At 46.2% G+C, this 24,879-nt stretch overlaps 1 protein-coding gene across 1 annotated transcript in view; it reads right to left on the bottom strand.

Annotated features, from left to right (window-relative positions):
• The window catches only part of CFAP58 (cilia and flagella associated protein 58), a 674,866-nt gene that overhangs the window by 158,307 nt on the left and 491,680 nt on the right, over positions 1-24,879 (bottom strand). The window contains exon 14 of the mRNA XM_086922755.1: positions 20,531-20,642. Within this exon, the coding sequence (XP_086778881.1) occupies positions 20,531-20,642 (112 nt within the window). The remainder of the gene's footprint in view (positions 1-20,530; positions 20,643-24,879) is intronic.

Raw genomic sequence — 24,879 nt, 5'->3', positions numbered from 1 at the left:
TTGGGACAGGGCCGAAGGTTGTACCGGCTCTGACTGATCCTGGCAGAAGGGGTCAGTGACACTTCGGTCTGGTATTCAGTCTCTCCTGCTGGCTGACTGCTTCGAGGGTCCTGGTCCTGGGTCATTTCTGGAGCAGGAGTGGTTTTGTCTGCTTCTTCGCTGACGGTGGTAAGATGGTCCTCGTTCCCTCCTTGCCTGTGGGGGCTGTCTGGTCCCACAGCTCCAGGTTGGTTGGGCATGGGGAACTCCTCTGCATCATCGGTTGGGACCCTCTTGAAGAATGAGACATTGCGATTAACTCTCTCGCTTCCTCGTGCAGCTGTCACCATCGTGCCTTTGACTTCTGTCACAGTCCAGGGATCTATTTCGAATGGTATTCTGGACTTCCCGCCAGGGTGGTGGTCTCGCAGAAGCACTTAGTCGCCAATGGTGATCGCGCTTTCCATTGCGTGTCTCCTCCGGGATGCATCTTGGTTGGTTTTCGTCTGCCTTGCTAGTGACAGGTTTAGAGGGATCGGGGACTTGGCCCACACTGGGTGGTGCGGGATGGTGTCCGTCACCATCTTACCAAAACACAGGCGGCTTGGAGCGACTCCGGTGGTACAGTGAGACGTGAGGCAGTAATCCCGAAGGAACTGGTACAGGGCTTGTTACATAACATGGCCGTCGGTGAGAGCTATTTGGATTGTCTTGTTTAGAGTTCGCATTAGTCGCTCAACCTCTCCATTTGCTTGGGGCCACCTGGGAGTCACCCGGCAATGTATGATCCGATGGGAAGAGAGGTATTCTGAGAGTTATGTGCTGGTGAAGGGCAGGCCGTTGTCTGTCTTGAGCTCCCCAAGAAGGCTGTGTGTTGCCATTATTTTATCGAGTTTGGGAAGGACATCTCCGGCGGCTGTGGAGGAGACGATTTCAACTTCCGGGTACTGTGAGAAATTGTTGACGACGACTAGCATGTATTTCCCTCCAGGGAGACTGCCAAAGTCTGCACTGGCCTTTTCCCATGGGGCATTGGGGCCTGCTTCCGTGATGACTGTTGCGGGTCTGATGGGGAGGCTGGTTGAAAGGCAAGCTGGGCAATGCTGAATGATCGACTCGACTTGCTGGTCTAGACCACGGAACCAGATCTTACTTCTGAGGCGTTTCTTCATTTTCACGATACCTTGGTGCGCTCCGTGCACCAGGAGAGCGGCCTGGTAGGACAAGGCGAGGGCCCCTCAGGAGGCAGCTATCGGTGGATACTGACAGCTCATGGCAAACTTGGTGTATGGCCTTCAAAGTGGTCTGTGCTTCCATGGTGCAAAATGGTGTCTGGTTTTGAAGCGGCTTCCAATCTCCTGAGGAGAGTGCTTGGATGGCGATCTGGAGGCAATCGTCCTCTTTGGTTACAAGCATCACTTCTTCCAGCGAGATTGGGAGAGGTCTGGACCTTTCGATGATCATCCACACATATTCTTCGGTGGCCGTCGCTTCTGCCGCTTCTGGCTCTGTGGCTGGGTTGCGGGTGCCTGGTCTGTATTCTACAGTGAACTGAAACTCTTGAAGTTGTAGTACCCAGTTCTCTATCCTCGGGGGAGGACGCAACGACGACCCTTGAAAGAGTGGAATGAGGGGTTTGTGGTCAGTCACCACTGTAAACGGGTGCCCGTACAGATATAAGTGGAAGTGGCGACAACCCCACAGGATTGCAATAGCCTCTTTTTTGATTTGCGAGTAGTGTTGCTTCCTGGGCGTGAGGGTCCTGCTTGCGTAGGCACGGGGCCCATTCTCCGCAGACCTGCTGCTGGACTAACACTGCCCCTAGACCTGTGGGGCTGGCATTTACCACCAGCTGGGAATCGCATCTGGGGTCGAAGTACACCAGAGTCGTCTCAGCAGATAGGGCGGCCTTTGTTTTTTGGAATGCTTCTTCTTGCTCTGTCTCCCACTCCCAGTGGCTGGCGGTCTTGGTGAGGTCACGTAGGGGGCCCGTCAGGTCCGACAGGTTTTTGAAAAAGCGTCCACAATACGTGACCATGCCCAGAAAGCTGTGGACTCCGGACACTGATGTCGGGGCGGGAGCGTTCTGTATGTCCTTTACCTTGTCCGGGTCAGGGCCAATGCCTTTGTCGGAGAAGTGGTAGCCAAAGAAACTGATGTCTCTCCTGAGAAACTCGCACTTCTCTCGTTGGAGGGTGGGTCCGCTGTCTCTGAGTCGGGTGAACCCAGCTTGGAGGTGTTGGATATGCTCTTCCAGAGTGCGCACATGCACTAAAATGTCATCGCTGACATTGAGGACGCCTTCCAGCCCTTGGAGGACCGTCTTGACTATGTTTTGGAAGACTTCGGCAGCGCTGGAAATTCTAAAATTGAGGCAATTGTAGCGCCAGAGCCCTGCACACCTTCGACAGACCCAAGACCTGCTCACCTTCAGAAGACAACAATTGGTCCTTGACATAATTTTAACATTGAAAATAATCATAACATTTTATCAATTCAATTCACTCCACATCAAGACTGAATCTATAGTCTTAGATACTAGCCCACATCAACAAAAAATCACACAGTAAGTGCCAATAAGCCAATGAAAGCGAGAAAAGTCCAATCAGGACAGTCAATTTAATATACAATATAACAACGTTTGAAAATCAATGTATCTATGTACATATATTTACATGAATCATAAGGCAAAATACACTTTTATAAAAAAGAGAGAGCGTGCACAGAGAAAGAGGTAAAGTAGGTGCTCAAGTGAATGATCAAGAGGATCAGAAAATTAGTGTAGGTCATTTATATACAAAGAAACATGAGCCTGTCCTGGGTAATGCTTGTAAAAAATACTTCTTTTTTACTAGCCTAATGCTATGTACAATTCCTTGGTCCTTAATTTGCACCAATTTGCAATAGGATTGCCAGGAAGAGGGGGACAAGGGACAAGGGTCAATAGGTACAGGCTCCCAAAGGGGAATGTCGTCGACGTTTCGACCCAACCATATAACGGGTTGTTCAAGTCCTCAATAACGGGTCTTCATCAGGACGGTGTGATAAGGGGATGTCTCTCAGAGTGCACGTCAATTAAAAATTACTATCATTGGGCACCTGTAATGATAAATGAACAACGGGGCTAAGTATCACTGTCTAGTGTCAATTGAGTCCACTAGTGACCATCCACCATGCCTTATGATTCATGTAAATATATGTACATAGATACATTGATTTTCAAACGTTGTTATATTGTATATTAAATTTACTGTCCTGATTGGACTTTTCTCGCTTTCATTGGCTTATTGGCACTTACTGTGTGATTTTTTGTTGATGTGGGCTAGTATCTAAGACTATAGATTCAGTCTTGATGTGGAGTGAATTGAATTGATAAAATGTTATGATTATTTTCAATGTTAAAATTATGTCAAGGACCAATTGTTGTCTATGCTGCTGAATACCCAGGTCCTTGGACTAAATTGGGTCAACCGCTGTTTTTGTAACAAACACCTTCAGAAGACACTTGAAGACCTGGCTCTTCGAGCACTAGCAGCACCCCCTCCCTCAGCCCCTTGAGACCCTCACTGGTAGGTAGTGCGCTCTACAAGTACAATGATTGATTGATTTATTGAAAACGTCGTGATTGAGCGAGAGTCTGAATGAAGTGGGACCTGGTGGTGTCCCGAGCGGAGGTCCATTTTCGAAAACCATCTGGAGCCGGACAGATAACCGATGATGTTGTCTACCGTCGGGGTCAGGTGGCACTCGCGCTTAATAGCGAGGTTCGGGATCTGCATGTCCACACAGATGCGGACTGCATCAGGTTGTTTCAGTCTTGGCGATGACGATGGGAGACACCCAGGTAGTAGGGCCTCGCACCCGTTCAAGGATTCCGGCTTTCTCCAGGAGACGCAGCTCCGCCTCTATTTTAGGACGGAGATGGAACGGAATCCTCCGATTCACTCTAACAGTGCTCCGAATCCATGCAGCAAGGGGTCAAGGTCATTGGCGTGGACGGTGAAGGCAAAATGAATCAGGTTGAGGTCCTGTGCAGTCCTGCAGCCTAGCAGAAACCCGGAGCCTTCTTGGGAGACATACACTTTGGCTTGCTGGTGAGCGGCTTCGTGGGAGAGATTGGCTCGGAATACTCCACATAGCCTGAGTGGAGACCTGGTGCCATAGGCGTAGACTTGTACTCTGGTGGGACGGAGCGTTGGGGGATTTGGCAGGTTCCTGTAGACGCTGGCTGCCATGAGATTGATGGTGGGTGGCAGGTTGAGCAGCCACTAGAGTGTTCAGCATTCTAACCACGTGGACGGTGGCAGCATCGGCTTCGTCGTCATCCATGTCGCTGCTAGCAGGACCATCGGTGGTTTGTTCGGTCGCGCAAACTCATCAAGGCGGGCCACTCTGTCTCCTCCTCGGTGTAGAACGGCATACCTTGGGGAAGTGATTTACTTTCCCGCAGGCACTGCAGGTCTTGTCTTGAGCTGGGCAGGCACCGTCGTGGGGCGAGGTGCCTCCGCACCATCCGCAGGTGTGACTTTGAGTGCTCTGTTGGGACGCAGTGGTTTTCAGCCGGGTGGCTCTTGGTTGTGGCTCGTGGGCATCGGTGCGAAAGGCGCACACGGGTTCTTCTTTGACGGAGACTCCTGGTTTAGGGTCCTTGTGCGCCGCCCTGGCCATTGACAGTTCCTTGGAGCGGCCGAGCAGCAGGAGCAGCAGGATGTTCTAATTGACATGTTGTGTTCCTGTAGGACTCGTTCGCGCAGTTTGGATGACGCGCAGCCTTGAATGAACTGGGCCCGGACTTCGTCGTCCTCGTTTGGGAGGGTGCAGGTACTTGCTAGCTCTTTCAGCCTGGCATAAAATACATCCACTGACTCTTCTGGAAGGTGGCGGGCTTGGCTTTGAGCTGCTAGGACGAGGTGTGGCTGATGGAGGCTTGCTACTGAGGGGGCGCCGTGCGGGAGCACACGCAGGCCAGACTGCTGCCACTTGCTGATGCAGGGTGCAAGCACGTTGCTTCGAGGAGCCACATGGGGCTGGATGCGAGCTTGCAGGCGGCCCTCTGCTGGTGGGAAAGTGCTGGGTGCTGCTGGAGTTCGCGGTGGTCGCTTGTGGCCTGACAGACTGCTTGAAGGATGCTGGCTGTGAGCGGGCCCACCGAGCTTTTACCGGTGCGGGGTGTGAGTCTTGGGTCCACGGTGCGGGAAGGCTGACTGCAGGCAGGCGGTGGGCTGGATCTCATGCGCATGTGCGCATGCGCAGAAAGCAGCGGATGGCTGCGTAGGCTGTGGGCCACACCACGAGGCAGAGGCGGAAGCAGGAAGTCGCGGCGGCCGCAGGCAGCTGAGGCGAGCAGACTCCAAGTTGTGCGGGCAGTCGTGGGCTCACCAGGTAGGCTGCAGCAGGATCTCGTGGGGCAGCAGTAAGCACTGGAGTGCGTGCGTGCGCCACTTGACGTGCTGCCGGAGCGAGGAACACAGTAGGAGGGCTCCCGCTGTGAAGGTGCTGCGGCGGTCACAGCAGCTGCGGCAGAGATCGGCGGGGTGGGTAGACCACCTTGTTGCCAGTGTGGTGTACTAGGTTGGGGCCTAGCACAATAAACAGGCAGGACACTCGTGGCTGTTTAGTCGGTGGCTAGCAGTACACTAAACCCACGCCCAGCTCCCTGGGCTCTTTATTAGCTTCATTGTGCGCTGGCCGAGCGTACACTGGGCCAGCATAACATAGTAAAGTTGGCGGGGTCACAGGCTTAACATCCCTCTGAACAGCGGCCAGGTGGGCAAACCCATTAAAGGTAACACTACAGTGACCATCAAGTCAAATGCAATGCTACTGAGCCACCGTGATGCTGGTCAGATCTGAAGCTTTGTACCGGGAAAAACTTACAAACAGCAGTGGCTGTGCTTGTTTGTGTAAAAAGGTTGACGGCATCCAATAAACTGTAAGTTACAAGGGGAAATTATTTCATGTATTCATTCATTTACTTGCACACCACAGTGTCGTATCGCGCCACTTCAGACCGCTGATGGTTGTTTGCGATACTGTCACAAACTTTCAACAACCGGGCAACCTCTGAACAGTATTAAAAGGAACGTGGGAAGCAGGTGCCATTGTGGCATCCACCAGACCATGGACTCATTTAGGGGTCGTGACCCCTGGCTTGCTCTATGCTACCTGTAGCACTGCCTGTGCGACCCTGCCCTCAGAAGTGGAAAATTCTGTGCCAGGAACACAGGGGCAACTAGGGCTCCACTCTTTATTTTCTGGCATTTTTTTTTATAACACTAATAGTAAATAAATAGAATATATTATTCACTAATAGTATAATACAAATGGAGTACAATGAGCTGGAATAAGCCCTTCCTTGGCAGCAGAGGTTAAGTAAAAAAAAATGCTTTTAAATATATGTGTGTGGTGTGCTTGCGGGTGAGAGTGTTTATGTGTGAGAGAGTATATATGTGTAAATTTGTGTGTATGTGTAAGTATGACTTTGTGAGCGAAAGTCGAGGTCAAAGGGCATGTGATGTCACTTCCGCTACCCCAAGCATTTCGGTGAATTGACGTACATGCACTAGACGTCAGCGAGCTCCTCATGTTAACGCCAGGGGCACTTTTACACAAATGGATGGCGCGTTTTATTTTCATGTGTGGTGTGGGCCAGACAGGTTCAGCGGGCGCTAAACAGATTTCATGGCCTCTTCTTCTGTAGTACTGGAGCAGCTGCACCACGTAACCACACATTTTTTTCAGCTTAATCAAAAGCTAAATGAAAAGCAATTTGGGAGTTTGAAATATATTTCGAACTCGTCCATTATTTCCAATACTAGTAATTAGAGGAAAATGGAAAACTGAACTGAAATTTTGCCCGTAGAGCATGAACCCAGCTTTCACATTACTTGTATTTATCCTACAAGGTACAAATGATGCACGGAATGCAGAGCAAATCAAATATTCACCTCATGTCAAGAGATGTGGGTTAAATCCATACGGCCAGATTCATCAAGCTTAATTGCGCTCGCAAAGGGCCAGATTCTCAGAATCTGGCCCTTTGCGAGTGCTATTTTTGCTTTTGGGATTCATCATCCCAAATGCAAAATTCGCACATTTGCGAGGAATTGCATTTAAGGAATCCCTATTTGAGATTTCTTAAATGCAATTCATGAACCATTTTAAAATTGTGAAATCGCAATTTTGGGCCGCTATTTACCGCGAGGTCAAACCTCGTGGTAAATAGCGAAAACTTAGGAAAATGCATTTAAATGCATTTTTCTAAGTTGCATGTTACACACACACATGTCCTTTGGACATGTGTGTGCGCAACACCAATGTAGATTACAATTCAGGGGTGCTACAGGGTGTCCTTTGGACACCCCTGGCACCCTTGAAATCGCATCCTTATTTGCGATTAGCAAATCGCAAATAAGGAATGTGCAGGAATCGCAATTTATTTAGCGATTCCTACATGAATCCCGTTTTGCAAGTCCTTAATAGCGATTCCTTAATTAATCGCTATTAAGGACTCGCAAAACGGGACTATGATTAATCTAGCTGATAGTTCTTTTGCTCACCATTCCACGCCAGTTTAGACCCAGCCATATGCAAATCAGTTCTGACCCTGTTCCTCATGGGAACAGTCCCACCCAAACTGCAAAGCAAGGTCCTCCCTGGACCAGAAACAAGCATGCTGGGATTGGTTTTGGGGTATTACCCCTCATCAGTCTGGCTAGCTTGAATCTAGTGGCAGAGTCAGCCCAGGACCCACGTCTGGGCATAGGTGGTGCACTTAGGGCAAGAAAGTAAAAGGCACACAAATGATGGACGGAATACAGAGCCAATTAAACATGGGTATGCCCAGATGTGGGTCCCGTGCTCTCCATGCCACTGGAGTCAAGCTAGCCAGGCTGATGAGGGGTGATGCCCCGAAACCGGACCCATGTTTCACCTCCTGCTCTGTAGCTATCTCGTTCCACTTCTTAGGAAGCGCTGACTGTCATTAGCTGACACATGTCCCATGGCCAAGTTCTTCAGAGACTCTGAGAGGTCTGAACATAGTTGTTTGCAGTAGGAAGAGGATTGCGTGTACTTACATATATCTGCAGCTCTGACAATGTACAAAACAAATAGGTGTCTTAGGATTTGTTATTGCTGTCTTTCCACAATCACAGATTGTGGTCTATTTCTTCTGGAATATTTGAGCTTGAATGAGAGTCCCAGCACTCCAGCAGTTGGCCACCTGTGCTGTATTTTCTCTAGGGAGGTAGCCATATTTTCTCAAACAACTTTTCAAGGGGAACCTTTAATCTTTCTTATGAGTAAATTTCCCTATAAATATTTTCTACCTCAGGAAAAATGTTGGACAGATCTGGTCAAGGTTACTAGGTGACTCCAGGTAACGAAAAGTGTAGTTCCCCTGGCCAGGAATTTTTGTTTAACAACTGATTGCTATCTGGAATTGGTAGTTCTGGTTCACTCAAATTAATCCAATTGAACAAACATCCATGAAAACAATTGTTTGTAAAAGAAAAGGTAAGGACTAGATGACTGTGTCACTAAGGACGGATTAATCTGGTAACTAAAGATCTGGCATAATTGTGGACTTAGCCTGATTGTTGGATCCTATTACTCATACTAGCCAGATGGTCTCTGTCCTTAGAACACTTTTCTCAGTTTATGGCTAAATTCATAACCCAAAAAAATACCTCTGGTAACAAGTCTACGTAGTTTATAAAACAACGCTTAACCTCTATGGGCAAGTAAATTTTGTTGGCCACTAATTCAATCCTGATCCCAAGCTTGCCTCTTTAAACAATACCAGCATTTATGAGTAACCCAAACATTATGGAGGTGAACGGCTTTCCATCTATGAATGGTAGCAGAGAAATTAACTGAATCATTGAGGGTAGAGGCACCTTGTTACGAGTCTCAAGTATATAAAAGCCTGCAGAATAATTATTTTTCTTTCTTTCCTAGAGACAGCTTCACTATGGGAAGTTGTAGCACATTTGACGCCATAATAAAGCTTAAGACTGTCATACTTTAAATGTAGGTGATTGCTAACATTTAGAAGTTTTCAAGAAAACATAAAGGTGTGCTTGGTGGGGGCATCAAAGAATAAAGTGATAGATGGAATGACTGGATTAATATGATCCACGGGTGATCGCTCGGGCCGCATCCAATACGTTGTTTTTTATCCACCATGCCACCACAGTTTGGACCCAGCCATATGCAAATCAGGCGTGACTCTGCTCCAATGGAACAGCACAGCCCGAACTACCAGGCCAGGTCCTTCTGGAACTATAAAACAAGCAACACAGGACTGGTTGCTCACACGACACTCCACACTCTCGTGCATGCTCCTGCTGCACAACCATGCCCCAAGACCTGCTATTCGTCACAGAAACTTGGCTGAAGCCATCCTCAGCACTGGACATTGCTACAGCCACCCCCAGGACAGGATTGTCAGCACAATCCCAGAGGTGGGTCACCATAATTTTCAAGGACGTCATCAGCTTCACCACCACCATGGACACACCCTCTAGCTACATGGAATATCTCATGTTCAAGCAAAACATCACAGCCAACTCCGCTCTGAGTGGGACCCTATTATACAGACCACGAGGACCCTGCACTAACTTCACTAGTGAAAGAACAGACTTTGTTGCACTGTTCATCATCAACTCCAGCATCTTCATCATCCTCAGAGACTGGAACTTTCACCTCGAACACTGCACCGATCGAACTCAACAGTCCTTCAGAAAAACCTCGGAAACCTTGGCCTCACCCAACACATTACGGAAACAACTCAGGCTGCTGACACCTTCTGCACCTGATTTTCACCTCCTTCAACAACATCACAGACCATCACAGATCACCTGGTCAGATCACACCCTCGTCAGATTCAGCATTCACAGTTCGTACCAATAATAACGTATCACAACCAGTCATTTCCAGAGGAGCTGGAAAAACTTTCCGGAGGAGGTATGGAACACCGCTCTCTCTGCACAGAGACCGGAACACACCAGAAGCCTGTTGGAAACCATCGAACACAGCTGGATCACTGTATGACACTCTGGCACCGCTCAAGTCCAACAAAATGAGCAGAGCTTGACCATAAGCAAGCTGATACATGGAAGAACGTAGGCTAACAAAACGTCACTGTAAGCAACAGGAGCATAAATGGAGAATGAGCCAAGATCTGCAAACAAGAACACCTTCAAATCTGACTGAGATGCTACAGACTACAGATCCATAACGACAGTGTGCAGCTCTCGCTGACTGCAACAATGACAGCAACAGCACCAGCACAGAAATCTCCACCATTGTGAAAAATTTCAGAACTCCAGCAGCTGCCTCCAAGAGCATCACCTCCTCACAGGACCTCTGCAACATACTCTCAGAATTTTTCTGCAACAAGATCATCTCCATTTCCAGCAACAATGACCCTCAACCTGGCCATGTCACCCTCACGGTCCCACTTCCCATCTCAACTAACAAAGAGACCTCCTGACATATCATCACCAAAGACAAGACCACAGTCACCATGAAATTCACCCTCTCTGGGGCCCCATAAGACACCTTTCCCTACCACGCCTTCACCAAGGGACTCCAACCCATCAGCAAAGCTCTTGTACCCATACTCAATGACTTAATTTCCTCAGACAAATTCCTGGATGCCTGGAAACACAGCACTGTCATCCAACTTCTCAAGAAACCCTCAGAGATCGAATGCATACTCACTAAATAAAGCCAGATCTCCTTTCTTCTGTACCAGGCCAAAGTCTTAGAAAAACTCACCAGCAGGCACCTTACTGACCACCTCAGCAACCACCCAACTACGGTACAGAAACAGCACTTATTGACACCACAGATGACATCTGCATGATCCTGAACACAGGAGGCATTGTGACCCTCATCCTCCTACCTTCTTACCACAGCATTTGACATCATCTCCCACCGCATACAAAGACATGCTCACCACTGGATCACAAGGGGTCAGCCTGACCGCAATCTCATTGCAAGCTCGTAAACCCATCCGTGGAGTGCCATAGGGCTTGCCCTTAAGCTCAACCCTCTTCAAACCCTACATAATCCCCCTGGCCAATGTCATCCACGCAAGCATCAACATCCTCTCCGAAGCCAACAACATGCAACTCATATGCTCCCTCTTGGATAATAGTGGTGGCCGGCCAACCTTGGCCCTTTCTCTTCCTTTCCCTTTCTCACTCCCAGCACCCATGCCAAGTACTTTGGAATCATCGTTGACAGAAACAGAACATGACTGCACAGGTTAATGCGGTCACATCATCCTGCTTCCATACTCTGGAGATGCAGAGGAAAATCTCTAATAGTTGCCTAGCAACACCAAAAAGACCACCATATGGGCAAGCCCTTGTCACAGCTAGCTTGACTATGTTAACACCATCTACGCTGGAAGCAGCAAACAACTCACCAGAAGATTACAGCCCATCCAGAACTCGGCTGCCGGACTCTCCCTCAACCTACCACATAGGTCACACATCACACCACACCTCAGGGAGCGCCATAGACTCTTGGTACACAAACGCGTACAGTTCAGAATCCTCACTCACACCTTCAAAGAACTACACACACATTCTTGCCGACTTGAACAGGTGCAACTTCTTCACAAACCCTCAAGACACCTCCACTCTGTTGGACCCCTCCTCACACCCATCCCAAGTATTCACAGAAACAGATCTGAAAGGTGGGCCATCTCCTACATCACGTTGAAAGCCTGGAATGACCTCCAACTACACATCAGGGCTACCTCCTTTCTTCTGGATTCCGCAATAAACTAAACACCTGGCTCTTAGTTAAACTCCCCGCCGGCCGGTAGCAGGCCTAGTTGCGCATCTGCTCAGCGCCAGGATACTGACCCAGGTGATAATGCGCTCTACAAATTCTCACACTATTTCATAGCATAACATAACCAATCCTTTATGCCCTAAAGGCTAGTCCGACTGTGTGCTAGACACTACCAGCGCGTGTAAATACAGAGAAGCCCTCTGGGACAATACATGTAACCTTCTGGATAAATTATTATAAGTATTTTTGAGGTCCCTCTTGTGGCAGCTCAGATCAATCTGATCATATAAAGATATTGTATGATTTTCAATAAAACACACTGTTGTATCTGTTTTTACCCGAAGCAATGCAATGCCCTGAATAGACATTTAAAATCGTCTGTTTGTCTTCCCCGGGACAAGAGCTGCAGTGCAGGGTCCAGTCTGAGCATGGGAACCTCTGAAATCCCCCACCACTGATGTGCCTTTAAAATAAAAGGGAAAACATAACAAAGCCAGGCAGACTTCTCACCCCCATGACAGCTGAAATTCAGGTGGAAGTGTCATGTGGGATTTAAAGTGCTGGAAGCCTAATGTGTCAGAATATGATGAAGTCACTCTTCAGAAAAAGTACATTAGACTAGATTACAGAAAGCTAACTATTGATACAGTACAAGTACACTGCTTTTTTCTCCAAATGAACATAGTCTTTGTAACAGTTTTGATTCTTGGAAACGTTCCTGCTTCAGCAAACAAGACGTGCAGACCTTCCTAGCAAAACTTTGATTGACTTCCAAAGAAAACCTCAAGTGCATTTGATGACAAGCACATGTCAGAGAATCCATCAAGGCTGCTTTAACCCTCAAAGAGTGTGCCTCGACGTTTGGGTTGATGAAAAGTGTAGCAGCCGGTGATGCGAGATGTTATCCTGGTATGTTGTCCTTATCGGTGGATGGTCCAGCATCACTGGCCCACAGGTGGCCTGAGGACTGAAAGTCGTCTTTACTCTGAACAAGGGAAAGGCGCAGTGAAAGCTGCACCTCCAAGTTAAGGAGAGTCTCTTCCATCGAGAGGCGTGAGAAACAGAAAGAGAACTGGAAGAACAATGTCTTGATTCATGTGGAACTCCAACAGCACCAAGGCTGCCCTTGAGAAATGTGGGAAATGTTTCAATCGCAAAGCATTAAAACAAGTTATACACCTGACCAATGTAATAGGTGCTATCCAAGCTGTTTTTCATTTTTTTTTAAAGCCTCAATTCACCGGGTGCCATTTTTTTCAGCCTGTCCTATTTATTCCACAGGAGGAACTGAAAGCATGGCGCAGGAAGGATGTTGGATGCCACGTGGTCTAAGGTGACTGGGGGCTGCGCGAGAAAGCCAACCATTCAGGAACAATGGCAGCAAGAGGTAAAGCTGTCATGCTGTCTTTCCAGGCAGAGAAATCAGAGTACATACTTTATGTCTCGTCTTGTTGGCACAACCATAGATGGACCAAGGTAGAACTACCAAAAAGCAGAGAGGGCCTGTTCCCTGCAGCCTTCCGCCAGAAGAGACCAGGGGAGCCCAGGTACAGAAAAATGTCTCTTTTCCTCTCTGATTCGGTCTGTCCCTTTTAGACAGGTTTTAACCATTATTTAAGTGAACGGGCATTATCAGGGCAGACAAAAGCAATGTGATGCAAAGTTTTTGTCAGCTAAGTTTCATGAAGGGCACTTGCCAGAGCTATAATATTTCACACCCCATTTAGCACAAAAACAGTTTACAGGCAAAATACCATACCTCCTTTTTGGGAAACTACCTTTACACCGCAGTCATTACATCGCACTATATTTACAACAGAGTCATTACATCGCAACATCCTTTACAACGCATGTCACTACAACGCAGCCATTTCATTACATGTCCCTACAACGCATGACACTACTACGCATGTCACAATGCAGGCATTACATTGCATGTCATTACAACGCATGCCATTACAACGAAAGGAACCCCTACACTATCAAACACTTACCATACTGTTGCACCCCCTGGAGTTAGAATAGTAATTTTTACCCCTACACTATCCAACACTTACCCTACTGTTGCACCCCCTGGAGTTAGAATAGTCATTTTTACCCCTAAGTTGTAGTTTTAAAACACTTGTTGTAATGGCATGCAATGTAATGTATGGGTGGTAAAGGATGTTGCGATGTAAAACCTGTGTTGTAAAGGAAAGCATTGTAAATGTATGCTCTGTAACGTCATACATTCCTCCTTTTTAGATAAAGTTACAGTGGAGTAGATCCTGGGAGAGCATCAAATATCAGTTCACATATAGCGATGATCTTGAGATCTAAAAACGAGCCTGCCAGGCTCCCAGTCTTTACACACTTCAGTTCTTTCAAACACAAATGCTCCTTTAAACGGTCTTCGGCCAGAGAGCGAGGAACTAACTTAGCTGTATCCGGGTTGTCCCAAAGGGAGGGCAAGCCCCTCTCATACAGCATGTATTTGATGTAGGCAAACCAAGGGATCTTCTTCCAACCCGGATATTTTAGAAGCACCTTATTCGAGACTCTAAAGGATTCCAATCCATCTGTAATCCATTGTCTATGCAGTACATAATGGTTCAGAGCATATCACCATGAGTAACCAGAAAAATACCAATATTCATGATTTGGGGAAGATGGGGTATACTCTGCAGGACATTAAGAAGACTCCTACCAATCCTATTTACTATTTTACAGAGATCATGGACCCTCACTGGATGCCAGCGTTCTGCTCCATACATAACTGAGTTTTTCGCTTTAAGGTTATAAATATGAAGTGCAGGAGCAAGGGAACAGGCATGGGCTTTATTGTGCATTTTGAACATCGCACCAGATTCTTGCTGAAGTTTCAATGTACTCTTCATAATGTGTGTGGTCCAGCTCATTCTGTGTGTTAAGCAGACCCCCAAATACACAAACTCCTGAACTTGTTCAGGCACCAAAATATTTGACCTGCCTGACTTGATAAGGATTAAACACCAAAAATGTAGTTTTACTAATACTGACCTGAAGTCACTGAGCGCTACAGAAACTTAAAAAATGGTCAACTATTGCCTGAAAACCACAAGAGTTTTAGAAATTAGGAGCATGTCGTCTACCAATAACAGTGTCGGGATTTTGTGTGGGCCCAATTTAGGAGCATCATTGCCAGAAAATCAAGCACTTTTACTGGATCATTAAGGTAAAGCGTAAACAGTGTCGGTGCCAGCACACAACCCTGACAAATTCCATTCTCTATCTTAAATAGGTCTGTGAGCACGCCTTTGTTCTAATATCTAACGGGCAGTGTCATGGGCATGCAACCTGATTAAGACAGATAAAAGGTTGGCAGGGATGCCCCTCTGCTTCAAACCTTCCCACAGCTTAGCTCTAGGGATAGAATTGAATGCTGATCTAAGATCAACAAAGAACTCATACAAGGGAAAGTTTTCCAGTATAGGCTACAAAAGCATAGGATTTGATCCACTGCACTGACCCTATTTCTAAATCCAGCCTGCATATCAGAAAGAATAGTGTTATCCTTAACCCAATCAATCAGCTTCCCTAGAATGAGATGGGGAAAAAATTCTGAGAGGTATCAATAAGGCTGAGAGGCCTGTAATTCCCTGGGTCTCTTTACTGCTTTTTTTTTTACATCGGGTCAATCTCCGCTGTCTACAAAGACCCCGGGATCAAACCACCTTCCAAAATGCAACCAAAAAGCAAATGAGACTAGGAAGTCCATATGGAAGGTTTCGATTGGAACAAATTCCCAGGGATGGAATCAGGACCTGGGGCTTTATGTAAGGAGTTCGCCTTAATCGCCTCCAAGATAGTTTTGAATTGGAGGGTTAGTGGGATGACTTCACCTACTGAGGGGAGAGTAGCTTCTTCTACATCTCTGCTCTCATGCTCCAGCTTGGCTGCATAGATTTTTTTGAAATGGTCCCCTCAAGTCTGTGGTTCGAGATTGTAATCACCACAAGAAGCAGCATTATGGCTACTGTGGGCACTGTTCCCCAGAATGATTTAGTGTTCTCTGTCCTAGCAGTGTCAACCAGGTCCTCCCACAACTTACACTCCCATTTGAGTTTAGTCTGTGATAGTACATCTTTATAGTCTTTCCAAGACCTGGGGATGTCTCTTCTATTTCCAGCTTTAACTTCTGTGTAAGAATGTGTCTAAACATCCTGCAATGACTATCAAACAATACTCAACGAGACCAATCTTACGTAAAAAGCTTTGAAGCCTGATGAACTTTTTTTCATGGGATGTAAGAACGGACACAGGGTCAAGGGTTAGGAGTCCACTATGGATCAGTATATTTCCAGGGTATCAGCAACCTGCCCATAAATCTGGGCTAACACATTCAAGTCCTTCCAGACAACTTTCGTTTTCGGGCCCGCTTGTTGTTCAATAGGGCTAATTCACCCTAAGGCTTGGAGATGCCAGTCTGGTGGGTACAAATCCCAGGCCCATTAAGAAACAAATTAAGAGGGTTGTGATAACTGTTGTGGTGCTCAACTACCACCATGTATTTGAGAGAGGGCCACAACTGTATGGATAAGACTATGCATTCAATGCAGCTCTTTTGCAGAACCTCGCTTGAAAGTGTGGACACCTCTATGGTCACAAATGGACCTGCCCTGAGGCCAAGGTAAAGAGCTAAGCTCATCAGCTGGTTAGCGGCCACCATACATCTTTGAACAGGTCCCAAGTCCAGCTGGGGAATGCCCTATACTGCATCTTCCTCTTTCGTTAGGTTAAGGGAGCCGGAACCAAGGGGTTCAAATGTAACATTAAAATCGTCAGTAGTGATTACCCTATCATTATACGGGAGAGTGTTGATTCCATTCTCTAAAATGTAAAGAGTACTACATATCTTGTTTGCCCCATTCGGCCTACTATAAACATTGAAAACGAAGTAGGAGAACTGGTCCCTGGAAAGAATCAGCCCCAAGATGTCCAGCAAATTTATATCAGGGATAGTGATAGTAAAGACTAACTAGTTATTGATCCACGTAATCTGGCCACCTGCTGGCTGACTCCTGCCACATGAAATAGCTGGACAGAAAAGGGTAGTGCACCCAGACCTGTGGACTGGCTCAACACACCAGGTTTCCTGTAACATGCATAGGTCAAATGAGTCATTAACGGTCCCCCAGCCCCTCTATGCCAGTTTGGAATTAAGACCAGTAACATTCCATAAAAGTATGCTCCAAGCTACAGATTGTAAACTTGGAAGAGGAATCAGTGCTAACTGTTCGGCTGGGAGAGTTAACTGTCATAACTCTGTTGGGTCAGTACCTGTGGCTGAATTGAGGTCAGATTATTCTCAGCTGTAGCCCTTGGTGCGTTATGTTTCAAACAGATCTTGGTTGGTACTGGTGTTGGAAAACGCACCTCGAGGGCAATAAGGTTATATGCTATGCTACTGGAAACCAAGGTGAGTTTGAAAGTGTCCAATTCACCTAAGGAGTATAGAATACATTTAACCCTGGCAATTTCCTGACTGATAACGGACAGGAATTTCCTTATGTTGGGAAGCCAGAAAATCACTTTGTTAATCAGAGACTCTTGGGGCTAGATGTAGGTAAATAGTATTTACCGATTCGTAAATACAGAATTTTACCGATTTGGTATTTACGAATCGGTAAATGCTATGTAGTTAAAAATTCGGTAAAAATTACCGAATCTTTAAGATTCTATATTTACCGAAACGGTATTTACAGAATCGGTAATTGCCTGGAGGCCCATAGGAATGAATGTCAATTACCGAATCGGTAAATACTGATTCGGTAAAATAGGGAAAAGATTGAAGGGTGGCAGGGTGTCACTTTGACACCCTGTTGCACCCCTCAATTGTGTATGGGTGCACATGTGGCACACATACATACCCTAACAGCATGTATGTCTGCCACATCGCACTGTTGGAAAAGCAAAAAAAAATGCTTTTTTCAAAGGTTTTGATTATTTACCACCAACTTGTAGTTGGTGGTAAATAACAAATCCTTAACTGAGGAATGCACTAACTTGAGTGCTCCCTACATCCTGGATTCGGTAATTTACCGAATCGGTATGTTAAGAATTTGGTATTTTACCGAATCCTTAAATTACTGATTCTGTAAAATACCGAATCCTAAAAAAATGCCACCTACATCTAAAAAGCCCAATAATGGTCGGTAACGGCCAAAATTCGGTAATTTTGGCCGTTACCAACCGGTATTGGGCCACCTACATCTGGCCCTTGATCTCCTCTCACCCCTTCAGGCAGCCATGGAACCTTGTGCATGAGGACAGTGATAGAACACTCCGGAGTAATTGCTCTTAAGGAGGATTGGGAGGAGCTGGCAGCTGGGAAAGCGTGAGGACAATTGACACCATCCCAATTGACCCAGATCCCGTGCTTGACATAGTGTGGAAAGAACCAGCCCCTGTACAGTCAAAGACACATCTCACAGGAAGTTGGATCACTGGGGACGCGTAAGTATGGGGGTGCCCATTATATTCGGGCCTACCATCCTTTGCTTCAGTCTCTGAAAAGAGCGGAGAATATTGGGAGCCGGGGCTATACGAGTGGTCTGACCTTCAAAGGACTGCATGGACGATTTACAGAGACAGAGGGCAGATGCTTCCTACCCACTATGGGGGCGTCATCAGCTTTCGCATAGTGCAATAGAGGCCTGGTAGCTTTTTGTGAGTCAGTTAGCAACTCGATCTGCTCCTTCAAACAAGTCACCTTGGATTTAAAGTCCGCAACAGATCCTATTATGCTTTGAACCAGTTTTTTTTTATTTTTTTTTATTGTCATTTATATAGCGCGATTGCTGCCCAGTGGGCGTCCAAGCGCTGAGGCCTAAGACAGAGCTGAGTAAACGGAAGGAATTAGAGTACAGTGGACCTCCCAAACAAGTAGGTTTTCAGTTGTTTGCGGAAGGAGAGTAGGTTTGGGTTGGCCCGGAGCTGTAAGGGGAGTGAGTTCCACATCTTGGCGGCGTTCAAGGAGAACATCCTGCCTCCTGACCTGGCTCTCTTTACTCTGGGTACTATGGCCAGAAAGGCTTCTGTAGATCTGAGGTTTCTCTTAGGGTGGTATTGCGTGACTAGTTTGTCAGTGATAACTGGGCCTGATTTCCAGAAGGCCCGGTGGGCAATACATAGTGCCTTGAATGCCACTCTCTGTCTCACTGGAAGCCAGTGTAGTTTATTCAGTGCGGGTTTAGCCGACTGGGTCCGTGGGATCTGCAACAGGGTGCGGGCTGCACAGTTCTGCACCACCTGTAGCTTTCGCAGGGTCATCTCTGGGGCTCCGACATACAGGGCATTGTTCGAGTCTAACCGGGACTGAATCAGGCCCTGTATAGCCACCTGTTTGGCTTCCATAGGTAGGAGGGGTAGAACCTTCCTTAGTGTTCTTAGTATGCCAAAACATGTGGCAAAAAGCTTGGTGGCTTGAGTGGAGAAGGAAAGATTTTTGTCAAGCCAAACTCCCAGATTTTTTACGCTGTCCTTAGGAGTTGGAGGGGTACCTAGGCACGAGGCCACAGGGGAGTGAACGATACTGGGGATACTGAGCCCAGGAGCATGAGCTCAGTCTTGTCTCCGTTAAGTTTTAAGGAGGAGCAAGTCATCCACTCCTTGACGTCCTCAAGGCATTTCATCAGACCTGCTGACGTGTGTCTGGTACCCTCTTGCGCCAATGAGACCACTAGCTGGGTATCGTCGGCATACGAAACAATTTTTATTCCGTATGGTTCGACGATCCCAGCCAGCGGCCTCATATATACGTTGAACAGCGCAGGGCTTAGTGAGGAACCCTGCGGGACCCCACAGTTCAGGGATTTGATGGCTGATACTGTATCCCCTCAGTTCAATCAGAGAGCCTTCTTGCTTCCCTCTAGACCCCAGGTCCACCACAGATACTGGCTCAGCGGCCTCAGCATGCCCCAAACTTGCCAAAGAGGTGAATCGATTACTGCATTATAATTATAATCTTGATATGGAAGGAGGCTGCGGTGAAGTGATCACTTGGGTAGGATTCTGATTCTGTCTCTCCCTTTGATTACTCCTTTGCTGTCCCTTGGTCCTCAGCGCTGGGACTGGCAGTCAAAACCACAAGGAAGCAAGATTGACCCCAAAGAAGATAAAAGAACCATTGGCAAGTCACTTATTCAATGCAGGCTCTTTAAGATTCTGGAAACCATTAATAATAAATTAAGCTCTGGTACAGCAGAGCATAGTCTCCACGTCATGCACAAGGAACCAGTATGCCTCACCACAGACTCTTGGATCATCAGGGGGTGATGTACATGTGATAAGAATACCTTCTCTTCGTGTACATTTTTAGCTTTTTTGAGTTGTACACGTGATAAGGGATGCTAAATGATGTAACACGAAATAAATGCTCCACATTAAATTAGCTAACGGAAAAATACCAATTTAATAAAAATAAAAATAAAAACTGATAAGAAAATAAAACTATAAAATGAAACTTAGCCAACACATTTGAAGATCACTTTTTAAAAAAACAGAGAAATGTCTAAATTATATTGAAATATCAAGCCTCTGATGCAGAGCACTATTTTAAGTTACTGGTGCCCGGAATCTGCATGCAACTATTTTTTGATTTACATTTTTACTGCCCTTCCCCTTTCAATATCAGGGTGCACGCTTCGTGACGTCACATTGGGACTGTGCAAACATGCGCCTTAAGAGCTCTCGAGAACAGCACATTAGAGCATCTCACCTCCAGCTTTCTCCACCTGTGCACATTCATGGGGTTCTCCATCTCCTCCTCCAGCGCGCGGCACCGGGTCCTCTCCTTCATCAGTTCTCGCTGCATGTGGTAAACCTCGCGCCTTAAAATGAGACGACAAACGCGAGAGTTAAATCTGGGCGCCCATCCAGCTCTCTCAGCAGACGCTTTTTTCATCTCTCACGCGGCATAAATACATACTGATGAGAATCAAGCACCTGTCAATGATCAGTTTAAAAAAATAATATCTGTGCGGAAGTCAAGAAACGCGTCCACGGCGTAAGGACGACGTACCAACGAGGGCAATGCCACTCATTTTAGATCATATCTATAGGAATGGGTAATTAAGTGCCTAAAAGCCTTCTGCATCAGTCCTTCAGTTCCGTGGTTCATGGCACAGTGCCCAGATAATGGAATTGTCTCGTTTTCTATGCCCCCAAGATCCCTAAGTTGTCTTGGCCGAAGGGCTGTGAAATTTGCTCCTAAGAGACGAGAAAGGAGCAACATGGCACTGAGATGATTGGCAGGTCGAGGCTTTGAAGCCCAGAGGGGCTTACTCGCTCTTTCATTCTTCCCAAGTTGATAAACTATGTAACTTTAAACTGGGTAGCAGTAAATCTTGCCATGTAAGGCACAGAACAACATCATCTGTGGTATGTGGCGATGTATAGAAAAAACATTGTAAGCCGCCTACACACATTCTTATTTGGCAAACACAGTTTTTACTCAACAGTATTCTACTTCTTTTCGAACACTGAGGGAACATTCTGCCCGAATCTTCCAGCATCAATACAATACTCATTCGTCTATACAACTGTGCTTTGGTCCTTCTATCTGTCCATCCAATCGGTCTGGGATTGTGTGCATACCTGTGTGCTGCCAGTCTTTGTGTTGTGTAAGATTCCGTGTGGGTAGGTATGTGTGTCGTTTGCGCGTGTCAGCCTCTATGTGTTGTCTATATCCATCAATACCTTTGTATCTGTACGCTTTGGTGGCAGCACGTTTGCGGATGGCATAATTAGGCGCAGTGGTTTATGCAACATTATATGTATAGTATTGGGTTTTGTTGGCATGGGTGTGGGTTGCTGTGTTGCTGACGGCATTGCACATCTAATAATGAGTGTGTTAATTTACACATGAATGTTCTGTGTATCTGGGTGCAAGCGGTGAGCACCATACAAAACCAAACCTGTTAGCGTAGCTAATGCAGGCTTGATTGGCAGTTTTAGCGAGAGTGGAACCCCACAGGGGCGGCTCTAGGCTCATGGTGGCCCTGGGCAGGGAGCATAGGTAGGGGGCCCCGGGAGAGGGGGTCCGGGCGTGGCGGGGCGCGGAGGCCAGTGAAGAGGGGGGGGGGGGGGGGGGGGGGGTCAGGGTGTTTGGAAGTGGAACAGAGCAGGAGGCCGCCAAATCCCTGCCAGGGACGGCCACGCAAATATGTATCCATCCTCAGAGGATTAATATATTAAGGATATATATTGGCGTGGTGGCCCCTGGGGTTTGGTGGCCCTGTGCAGGTGCACAGCTTGCACATGCCTAAGGCCGCCCCTGTACCCCGACATTGATGAGCTCTATGCAGCCCCTCCTTTTGTAGGCACCTCAGTCTATCTCCGCTAGAAGAGGCAGCAGCATGCTTCCCACTAGCTAACTCAGCTCTTATAGACAACACTTTGGAAAGCAGGGGCAGGCTGGGAAACAATGCACAGCTCTTCTTTCTTGCAAGGAAAGACTCCATTTGCTGATTTTTTGTAAATTCCAATTATTTCTTCTACAAGCAATTACATGGTTATTGGGGTTTTCTGTTTCGTCGAAGATTTGTGAGTTCATTAAAACTCAGACTTGTGCTCGAGTTAGCAAGAACTGATCCATTCATAATAACTGAACCCGCACTGGGCCTGGATTTTAATACAACTGCTGTTATCTTCTAATTTGAAAGAGGAGGAAAGTTCATGCAATGTTATTTTCAAGGTAAATTTGAAAAATACATAATCAGATGCTTCATTTAATTTGCCTATGTAAACGCTGGTGCTATGCTCATCTACTGAATTTTCAAATACCTCTATAGACAGCATAATATAGCTCTTTATATTTTTCCTCTGGGAGGAATTCCCGAACAAACCACGCCCAACACACCTTCTTAAGTTACATTTTTTGCAAGCTGTGAGCAAATTTATCTGTAATCCTTGCTAAAAAACTGCTCTCAACTATGAAAAGAGGATGAGAGACCAAACGAAATACCACAATTGTCAAAGCCTAAAGGTCTTCGCAGTGAAACCTGTTGACTTCGCCAAGATGATGCGAATACACGCATCCGTCTTGACCATCATGGAATGCGTTTTAATACATTGCCAAATGTGTTAAAAGATGGCCGTCGAATGCACAGATTCACGACAGCCAGAATACATTTGTAATGTTTTAACAAATGCTATGTAAAGATGGCTGCTGTGGATTTGCACACATCAACAGCGCCATCTTTGAATGTATTTTGGTTTATTTTAATAGAACCCATTCAAAGATGGATGTTATGGATGCACAGCTTTGCTAAGGAAGCCATCCATTAAATGGCATTTCATACATTAAACTGAAAACATTCATAGGTGTTCACTTCGTATGTATGTGTATATGCCCAAACGTGCTGCCATCTTGTGAGGTAACTTAAAGGCAGGCAACTTAAAGGGGCAGTGCAGATTTTCACTTCTCTGTGCATTGCAATTTACAGGGATTTTTTGCTTTAAACATCTTTCTTACTGAGTTGACAACTTTGATGTTTTGTTGCAGCGCTCTCATAATGCTCGTTGCTTTATTGCTTTATGAGTGAAAGAAAGAATTCAGAAATAAATCTATCTCGAGAAGTCTTTGGAAGTTTTTGTCTGCATTTGAAAAAAATGACAAATTAGCATCTCCTATGGATATACATTATATGTTCTAATTGACGTATTCTGGGGTTGGTCACACGCAGGCAGGTATATTCTACATTTATGATCATCAGAGTAGATCCTTCAATGAAAAATAGGTTGGTGCATTTTTTTCTGTATGATTCCTAATTTAATGTTCCTGTCAACGTTTGGTGTAGAATTTCACTTGCCGACGTCTTGACAGATAAGGTGATTGCTAGTATATGATGACATTGTGAATCGTAAATGAGTTATATTAGATCTGAATTTATCCAGCCATTATGAGTGTTGTCTTTGCTCAACCCCTTGACTTTCCAACGTACATTTTTTGTAGCTGGCAGCCATGACGTATGTACAGAGTGTGTAATGTGCCCGAGAAGGACCTTGTGCCAGGCCAGATAAGCTTAGAGGTCTGTGTGTAAAATTCCAACAGTATCCTCACTAGTGGACTTGTTAGTTAGTCCATACTCACCACAAGCTGGTATCTGCATAAATTAAAGAAGTACAAATTGGTTCTTTAAACAGGCCCATACAGTGCAAACAATAAGGGTAACAAGATGGGACCCTGCAGGAGACCTACAACTGTTGGGTGGGGGGGGGGGGGGGATTTGAATAGCAAAACATCCACCAATAATTATTTTGGGAAATGATGGGGCTGCGAGAACCCTTTGAGGGTAAGTTGAGGACTTACCACTGATCACTAGCCAGTGGCCACTATAAGAAATGCCTCCTGAGCTCATACCCTAGCTACTAAGACTAAAGAGAACTTCTGTCTGAATATTCCTTAACGGAAGGACAGAGGTCTTGCCACCTTTCCCCTTATACCAAAGTGCTTCTTAGGGGTCAGACCAGCAAGCCTCACATGGTCCGAGGGGCCCTAAAGAACAAGAAAGACTTCTTTACAGACGATCCACTGGACTAGCGGGGAACTGAAACCTATACTGGAGCCCTGACTGAAAAGAGTGGTTAAACCTGCATCTCATTGCTAAATGTGTCCTGGTATCCACATTGGGAAATTTAGGAGTGGGCAGATCGAATATATTAACCAATGTAAGACATCAGGCAGCCATTGAGGGTCCGAGACTAGAAAGTAACTGAACATGTCTAAGCCCTTCCACCCTGCATGGAGCAGTACAGCGTGTCTGTAGAATTGATACTTGTCTGTAGAAGTTTTAGTTTTAGTGAAGAGGGTCCTCTGGTAGGCACTTTTAGACAATAGACTGTCATTGATTCCCCCCCCCCCCCACACACACTTTTCCTTGGGATTTTTTCCACATTTTCATAAAAACTTAATATCTCTGGATTCTCCTGTCCAATTTGTACCTCTTTGGATTTGCTTTAGTTATTAGACTCCTCTCTTCTTCAATAAATTGATTAGTACATTTTAGTAATAGTTAATTAAATTGAATATTTGTTTGATGCTGCTTAAACCTCTTAACTCACCTC

The sequence above is a fragment of the Lissotriton vulgaris genome, chromosome 5 (genome assembly GCF_964263255.1).
Source record: "Lissotriton vulgaris chromosome 5, aLisVul1.2, whole genome shotgun sequence".
Classification (NCBI taxonomy): Eukaryota; Metazoa; Chordata; class Amphibia; order Caudata; family Salamandridae; genus Lissotriton; species Lissotriton vulgaris.
This window is presented reverse-complemented; position numbering and strand designations above follow the sequence as displayed.